The sequence below is a fragment of the Hypomesus nipponensis genome, chromosome 23, assembly GCF_054491055.1.
Source record: "Hypomesus nipponensis isolate SF chromosome 23, ASM5449105v1, whole genome shotgun sequence".
Classification (NCBI taxonomy): Eukaryota; Metazoa; Chordata; class Actinopteri; order Osmeriformes; family Osmeridae; genus Hypomesus; species Hypomesus nipponensis.
In genome coordinates this window covers 25,021,841-25,030,948 of record NC_140383.1, presented here as the reverse complement: position 1 = coordinate 25,030,948, position 9,108 = coordinate 25,021,841, and the positions used below count along the sequence as shown (strand labels likewise).

General features: G+C 47.3%; 1 protein-coding gene across 1 annotated transcript; it reads left to right on the top strand.

Moving 5' to 3' along the window:
- The first annotated feature begins 1,401 nt into the window (after window positions 1-1,401).
- On the top strand, window positions 1,402-8,330 carry galnt5 (polypeptide N-acetylgalactosaminyltransferase 5). Its single transcript, XM_084689646.1, has 10 exons — window positions 1,402-3,054; window positions 4,009-4,175; window positions 4,388-4,507; window positions 5,227-5,362; window positions 5,495-5,614; window positions 5,703-5,820; window positions 5,904-6,230; window positions 7,042-7,125; window positions 7,357-7,503; window positions 7,815-8,330. Exons 1-10 carry the CDS (start codon window positions 1,862-1,864, stop codon window positions 7,947-7,949), a joined length of 2,547 nt encoding a protein of 848 aa, XP_084545772.1. The 5' UTR covers window positions 1,402-1,861; the 3' UTR covers window positions 7,950-8,330.
- Window positions 8,331-9,108: the final 778 nt, after the last annotated feature.

Here is a 9,108-nt window from a genome sequence, read left to right as displayed (position 1 = left end):
ACAACTACATTCTTACATTGTACACACGGACGTGTCAATTTAAGGGCGATAATTGTCTCTAATTTCTATTTACATTTAATCTCTTTAAGATTCCAGACAAATCTGTTTATTAACAACACAATTTAGGGATGGCAGAGAGAGAGAGTATGATCCTGACAGTAGTGTGGACGTTCACCCTGATTTAACAACCCAGAGAGAGGATTGCATCATGGGAAAGGGGCTGCAGACAGAGGAATTAATGAATACATTTGGCCACAGGAATGGCACATATAAACTGACACCAGCATTGTAGAGCTTGGGGGCTTTCCTGGGGCCAATCATTTAGCTAACAGACTAATGAAAGCCTGTGTACTGTGGCTAAGGGCAGGTACCAGGGGAGTCGCACCCCGTCTCCCTCCTCGTGCTGGACTGGTAATGGCTTGGACAGAGCCCATGGACTCCCACGAGATGCCTTCTGATGAAGAGGAAAACCTGTTGTTGCCTCCACTAATCACCGCCTAATGACTGCAATAATACAGCTTTTATGAATCTGTGTGCTTGTGTGCTTGTGTGAGTGAGTGAGTGGCTGAGTGAGTGAGTGAGTGAGTGACTGAGTGAGTGACTGAGTGACTGAGTGACTGAGTGACTGAGTGACTGAGTGACTGAGTGACTGAGTGACTGACTGAGTGAAAGAGAGGCGAGTCATTATTAATCTTTTCCTGTAACAAACCGCCCAACCACAAAAACATCAGATACAGGCTACACCTGTTTCATCACATTTGGTTCATGGTAATCAGTCCAGTTTGTGTCACATCAACACGGGCCACCTGGCGTGTCATTATTACCTTCCACGTCAACTGAATTTGTCAGAAGTGATCTCTTACTGTCAACTATGTTACTTTGTACAGACCTGACCTTAAATTCAGTTTGCATATTACATAACTGGAACAACCCAACTCGTATTTCCATGCAGTAGATGTACAGTTGTACTATAGGCAGCCGTGGCCAAAAGTATTGGGAGCGACATACATTTTGTGTTTGCAAAGCTTGCTGGACCTTGGCATAAAATGACTGCTAACATAATTTCAGTAAGTCATATCATCAGCATGGGGGAAGTGGGAACTAGGTGAAATCCCTCTATCATTCTGATTGGATTTTAAGAGCAGATTGACTGCTGTAAAAAAACGGGACTATTTGAATATATTGAACATTTTTGCCCAAAAAAATGTGCCTTATTGTATTCTAGTATTCTATAGAAAAATTATTTTTTATTTTTTTCTCAAATACTGAACCAGCAAACTTTGCAAAACACAACATCTGTCATTGCCAAAATGTATGGCCATGACTGTACAGCAGTTTGCATAACATTACACTACCTGTCCAATCACAGCGCTCTTCCATAGGGCAAAGTTGAAACACGTCGTTAATCCGATCTGCCTGAATGGCGGGGCGGGTGCAGCAGCTTCAGCGAAAGTGGAGGACTTTGTAGATGGTTTGCTAATACGTTACCAACCCGTCTAAGGACATTTAATTTGCACATTATTAATAGACGAAACATGTTTGTGACCGCACAAGAATCAAAGTATCAGTGATGTGCTTAGAGCACCTCTAGATCCTGCTACACGGAATACAATATAACCCCGATAGAAACACGTCAAAAGTAACAACGTGGATCCCCCAAGTAAGTTTCTCTGACTTTTACGCGTTTATGGTTGACGTGTTTTTCTTCAACTATGGAACCCGCATTAACAACAAACCTTTGACGACTCTTCGCTAATGTAATTCGCCCACGTGGAATGCCACGAAGGCAACTAGCCGAGGTCGACAAGTTTTGAGGGAATCCAGTTACCATGACATTCAGACATTACATTGAGAAATAACAATGTGGACCATAAAAATTAGGAAATATTTTCGGGGTAGTGGGAGGGTACTGGCATTTGTTTTCATTGCTTCTGTCATTTGGCTTCTCTTCGATATGGCAGCGCTTCGTCTCTCAATAAATGATGTAAATAGCCAACTATTGAAAGAACTTATTGTTAAGGAAAGAGAGGCTGTCAAACAACAGTCAACCAAACGAACTGTAATACATAGGGGTTTTAAACACCCAGTGCAGAGAGTTGACTTAGACTTGGACAATGATGACCAAAGTCCTGTCCGAGTTGTGAACAAGGTTGCTGAAGTTTATAGAAAGCGGCCCAGGAAAGAGCCTATGTTGAAGGAAAGCAAAGACGCAAGAGATACCATGAAGATAGAGAAGGGAAAAGCTGCCGTCACGGACCGTCAAGTACAAGTTGTGCAGCATCATATTACATCAAAGTGGCATGTCCCTTTGAACACCAATGCACCTGCCAAAAAAGCAGTGGCCCTAGGTGTGAACAGGACAAAACCAGAGGAAAAGAAAGTCGTTGTAACTCAAAGCCCCAAAAAAGTAGCATTGCCTGTGTCCTTAAACACTACCAGAGCGCCCCCTGGTGTTCAGGAAGAGAAGCTTGTTGCTCCACCATCTACCTCAAACAAGAAACTACAGGAACCAAAGAAAGATGTTGTACCACAAGCCAAAGATATTAACACGGATTCCAAAAATATCGTTGTAGAGTCCAATAATAAGAAGGCCTTTTCCCAGACAAAAGAGAGTGCCAAATATGCTATTCAACCAGAAAAACAAGACTACCAGGTAAAAGACAAAGCTGTTGTGGAGCCCTCAGCTGAACCTGTCAAGCAAGAAGCCAAACTCAAAGATGTGATTCATATCAAAGAGGACAAACGTATTGTTAAAAGTGATGTAGGAACTGTGAAGGACAGTTTGTCCCTGACTGAAAAACCAAACGTGCTGCAAAAAGCCTCTGAAGGGAAGGTGGGGGCGGTGCGGAGAGTGAGCGTCCACAGAGTGCAGGCTCTGGACCTGACCGCTGCTCCCAGGAACAGCAGCGCGGTCGGCCAGTTCGGCCATGCTGCCGTTGTGCCCAGTGACAAAGAGCAGGAGGTGAGGAGGAGGTGGAACGAGGGACATTTCAACGTTTTCCTGAGTGACCAGATTCCTCTTGACCGGGCCATTCCAGACACCAGGCCCCTGACGTGAGTCCAGCTACAGCCTAGATCACTGTAGATCTACATCCTAGATCACTGTAGATCTACATCCTATATCACTGTAGATCTACATCCTAGATCACTGTAGATCTACATCCTAGATCACTGTAGATCTACAGCCTAGATCACTGTAGATCTACATCCTAGATCACTGTAGATCTACATCCTAGATCACTGTTGAACTAAATTCTAGATCACTGTTGAACTACATCCTAGATCACTGTTGAACTACATCCTAGATCACTGTTGAACTACATCCTAGATCACTGTAGAACTACATCCTAGATCAGAGTAGATCTACATCCTAGATCACTGTTGAACTATATCCTAGATCACTGTAGAACTACATCCTAGATCAGAGTAGATCTACATTCTAGATCACTGTTGAACTACATCCTAGATCACTGTAGATCTACATCCTAGATCACTGTTGAACTACATCCTAGATCCCTGTTGAACTACATCCTAGATCACTGTTGAACTACAGCCCAGATCACTGTTGAACTACAGCCCAGATCACTGTTGAACTACAGCCCAGATCACTGTTGAACTACATCCTATATCACTGTTGAACTACATCCTAGATCACTGTTGAACTACGTCCTAGATCACTGTTGAACTACAGCCTAGATCAGAGTAGATCTACCGGTTACTTCTGAATACAACCATCAAAAATCCTGTTTCTCCCCCAGTGCAGCCCCTGCACACAACAGAAACACATGAGATTATGAATGACTTGTTTTTTTCGTCTGTTTCCCCTTCTAGTTTGCTCCACACCTCTAGTTACTCTAATCATGATGTTGTTGTTGCACTATAGTCATTCTTTTTTTCCTCATGGCACCAGTTAACTGACATGTGGTTAGTAAATACAGTCTATTCCTGGACTCACTTGACGCACTATATGTGTTGTCATGGATAAAAGCTTCATGTGGTTTCATCCAGGTGTTCAGCTAACATGGTCCATGATGACCTGCCCACCACCAGTGTAATCTTCTGCTTTGTGGACGAGGTGTGGTCCACCTTGCTCAGGTCTGTCCACAGCGTCCTGAACCGCTCCCCACCCCACCTGCTGCAGGAGGTCATCCTGGTGGACGACTGCAGCAGCAGAGGTAGGCCAGGCCTCAGACCAGGGACATGTTTTGATGGAAGTTACTGAAGAATGATCCAGTCCCAGTCCTTTCACCTCTCACTGCCAGCTTTTCTCCTTCACCTCCTCTGTCTCCTTCATTGTCTGTACCTCACTCTCATCACTCTCTTTCCTTCACTATCGATTACTCTCTCCCTCTCTTCCTCCCTCCCCCTCTCTCCATCCGTCTCCCAGATTATCTGAAGGAGCAGCTAGATGTGTACATGTCCCAGTTTCCTAAAGTGCGCATCATCCGTCTGAAGGAGCGCCAGGGACTGATCAGGGCCCGGCTGGAGGGTGCAGCAGTAGCCACAGGTACGACCCCCCAGGCCCCTGGCCCCTTAGTCCCTGCATCCTGGCCCCTTAGTCCCTGCCCCCTGGCCCCTTAGTCCCTGGCCCCTTAGTCCCTGCATCCTGGCCCCTTAGTCCCTGCCCCCTGGCCCCTTAGTCCCTGCCCCATGGCCCCTTAGTCCCTGCCCCCTGGCCCCTTAGTCCCTGCCTCCTGGCCCCTTAGTCCCTGGCCCCTTAGTCCCTGCCTCCTGGCCCCTTAGTCCCTGGCCCCTTAGTCCCTGGCCCCTGGCCCCTTAGTCCCTGCCCCCTGGCCCCTTAGTCCCTGCCCCCTGGCCCCTTAGTCCCTGCCTCCTGGCCCCTTAGTCCCTGGCCCCTTAGTCCCTGCCTCCTGGCCCCTTAGTCCCTGCCTCCTGGCCCCTTAGTCCCTGGCCCTTGCCCCCTGTCACCCCTTCTCAGCTCCCCACTGACACACACAGCTGCAGCAAGTACTTTTGTGAGTATTCTGTTCGTTGTCATGAGTACGCAGGGCTGAATCACTGATAGAGACAATCTTATGAAGTTTCTTATCGTTTTCACTGGCTTATCAACGTACGTGAAACGATTCTGTATATTTAAAAGCTGGGTAAAGTCAACAGTCTTGTGCCAACACCCAGGCTCTGCTGTGCCTGTAGACTGTCAGATAAAGAATCCACAGCAGCTGCAGATGGTGTATGTGCACTACCTGGAGTGTGTTTACCTTCCAGGTGAGGTGCTCACCTTCCTGGACTCCCACATCGAGTGCAACGTGGGCTGGCTGGAGCCTCTTCTGGAGAGAGTTCACCTGGACCGCAGGAAGGTGGCCTGTCCTGTCATCGAGGTCATCAGTGACAAGGATATGAGGTTAACGGCTTGTTCCCTCCAAACAGGATAAGAATGTTGTGTTGCATTGTGGGGTATTCTCAAAACAGTAGCAATGTACGTGTTTATGTTTTTATAGTGCTGCGATGGCTAACATGTGATTTTGTTCTCCAGTTATGTGCTGGTTGATAACTTCCAGCGAGGCATCTTCAAGTGGCCTCTTGTGTTTGGCTGGAGCACGCTATCAGAGGAGTACATTAAGAAGAACAACATGACAGATACTGATCCTATTAGGTACTACACACACACACACACACAATAGTCCTGTCAGTGTGTCTTCTGGCTCTGAGTGGACAGACTTGATGTCCCTGTGGTCTTCCAGATGTCCTGTCATGGCTGGAGGTCTCTTCTCCATAAACAAGCAGTACTTCTATGAGCTGGGAACCTACGACCCGGGGCTGGACGTGTGGGGAGGAGAAAACATGGAGATATCCTTCAAGGTAACCCTACGCTCCTGTCTGACGGCCACTTACCACCACCACCAGATTCTGTTTGACCATGTTGGGCCTGGTTGTGCCCTCAGATCTGGATGTGTGGAGGGGAGATTGAGATCATCCCCTGCTCCAGGGTGGGTCACATCTTCCGGGGGGAGAACCCCTACAAGTTCCCCAAGGACCGTCAGAAGACGGTGGAGAGGAACCTGGCCAGAGTGGCCGAGGTGTGGCTGGACGACCACAAGGATCTGTTCTACGGCCAGGGCTACCTCCACCTGCTGGACAGGAGGGCTGACATCGGGAACCTGACGGAGCAGATCCGTCTGCGGGAGAGGCTCCAGTGCAACAGCTTCCAGTGGTACCTGGACAACGTCTGCCCGGAGTTGGACGCACCGCTGGTCAAAGCTGAGGGCCTGGTAGGTAGCAGTCAAAGATAATAGTTAATATTAGATAATGTTAATAAACTAACAGTCGTGTCCCAGCAGGATTCATAGGGTAATATAGTTGTTTTGTTTCTTTGAAGTTATGTGGTGAATATAGGGTTCCTCATGTTGCTTTAGGTGTCCTGTAAACAGGTTTCTGCAGCCTGTGTCTCAGTGCTGACAGGCTGATGTCTGCAGCCTGTGTCTCAGTGCTGACAGGCTGATGTCTGCAGCCTGTGTCTCAGTGCTGACAGGCTGATGTCTGCAGCCTGTGTCTCAGTGCTGACAGGCTGATGTCTGCAGCCTGTGTCTCAGTGCTGACAGGCTGATGTCTGCAGCCTGTGTCTCAGTGCTGACAGGCTGATGTCTGCAGCCTGTGTCTCAGTGCTGACAGGCTGATGTCTGCAGCCTGTGTCTCAGCGCATAATTTTTTTGAGATATTTTCGTTTTTGGGTAGGCCTTAGAACCAATTGGGTGGGCCTGTGCCTACCCGTGGCTACGCCTCTGGTCTGCAGACTGTGTCTCAGTGCTAACAGGCTGATGTGTTTTCTCTGGGAGAAGCTGTTGTTTCCCAGCTCTTCCATGGGCTCAGGAGTGAATCCAACACAGAGACACGATTGTGCCTTCGCCCGAACAAAGATTGTCTGTCTCTCAAGGCTTGCGTCTCTTCGCTCTCTCTCCACTCTGACAGGCCAGGGTGGAGAAGCACATCTTTCTAGTGTCAACAACACAGAACATGTACACATGTCAACACAAGGAAATAACTTAAGACTCTGATGTAATGCTTGTGATCCTTGTCTTTCAGGTTTTCAATCGGGGATTGAGGAAATGCCTGTCGGTGCAGAAGGACTCCTTCCTCTCCTTTGAGACCTGTGATCTCAGCAAGCAGGTCAATACTCTCAAATCTACTGCTGGGGTTAAAACGCACTTTCCATGACTAGAACACACTTCCCAGATGTGTGCTCACAACGGAATTCCTTTTCAATTCTACACACACTCACGCCTACACCCATTCCTGCAAACCTGAAGTTACCATGACTCCAAATTACAAACCTGAAGTTACCATGACTCCTAATTACAAGTCTGGCTGTAACTGCTTCTCTGTCTCTGTGACTTTCAGAGTCAGCACTTTAAGTACACCTGGGTGAAGCTCCTTCGCCAGCAGGACATGTGTGTGGCCCTGCAGGACACGGCCCCTGCCCTGCAGCCATGTGACCGATCCAGATCAGACCTGCGCTGGCAACACAAGGCCTCCAACTCCGGTCTGGTAGGTCTGGGTCTTGGGTGGGGCTGTTTGTCTGCCTTCCTTATCTGTTCAATACATAACCAACTAAGTCTGCCACATGTACACTCAACCTTCCTGCCCTTGTGAAGGATGTATTGTGTGTTGCTGGGCTGCGAAGGTGAGGATCAGGAGGGTTTAAAGCTGAGCCCATCATGGGCTGGTATAGGCTGCTCATACATACACTAGATTCACAGTAGCCCAGGTAAGACTCTTGTAAGGAATGCGAAAGAATAGTTTTAGGATTGTCACTGTACCTCTCTCCTTGCCTCCCCCCCCCCCACACACACACACAGGCGGAGCACCTCGTAGCAGAGCACCCCCCCAAAGTCACCTGTCTGGAGGCGGGGCCGAAGGGAGACGTCCACATGAGCAGGTGTGAGCCCACCAACACAATGCAGAAGTGGCAGTTCACCCACTACTACACCTAGGAGGAGGAGCCTAGTGGGAGGAGGGAGGAGCCTAGTGGGAGGAGGGAGGAGCCTAGTGGGGAGGAGGGAGGAGCCTAGTGGGGAGGAGGGAGGAGCCTAGTGGGGAGGAGGGGAGCAAATTAACTCTTCAGAGGCCCATGTTCACAACCCTGCTCTGTTGAACAACGTCCTCCACATGAAACAGATATGTTAACTGTTGCTCAGTCTGTGTAATGCTGGTGTTGGGATGTGCAATCCTTCAGTTCTTTTTTTTCTTTTCATCAAACAAGCCATTGATTGTTGTTATGATACTCTCTTGGCCCAGATTGCTTTGAAACAACAGCTACATAATGGTAAACCTGTGTTTTAGAATTTTTTTACATTAAATTTGATAAACCAAAAGGAATCTGTGATGGTCTTTGGTTGGTATACCGTCTGTACCTGTGCCTGCTTGCGTTGTTTCTGTCCCAGCTTTTCTCCAGCTTCACACTGGGGTTTCTTAATGAAGCAATGCAATTGAAGGCTCACAGTTTACTGTAAATAATGTCATATTTTGTGTTTTCATTGTTAAGAAGAAACATAATGTATATTTTGGAATGTGATGCATGAAATAGTTTATTAACCTGTAGCTTATCCCAACATCACACACATATCATAGATGTCTTTTAAGGAAAATATTGATCCTCATTTGAAGCCAGGTGACTTTGTGCCTTAGTGCCTAGTGTGAGTCATGGAGACGTGCTGCTACTTTCTGAAAGTTTGGCTGCAGGTGTTTGTTGTTTGTGTGCAGTATTTATAATCGACACTAGAGGGAGCTAAAGCTACACGCTGATACTGTGAGCCCAAGTCTCTCTGGCTTTCTTTTTTGAAAATATGAAACGGTGTTTGGTAAATGCTAGAAATATGATGAAGCATTTTTTTCTTCACTTTATTGTTTCATTAGACATGTGAGTAGCCTCTGGATGATCACATAAAGGTGTCATTTATAAATTGTCACATGTTGATTTGCTTGACTGTACAATACATCCGGAAAAGGGTTTTTATGGAAGACTTATCGTAATGATTCATGCTAATTGCTTGCTGTGCATTCACACTAGATTCTGTACAACAGCTCTTAGGCAGGTAACAGCCAACGTCTTAGTCATCATGTTCGCTTGTCGGATTACAGGCCCTCAACCCT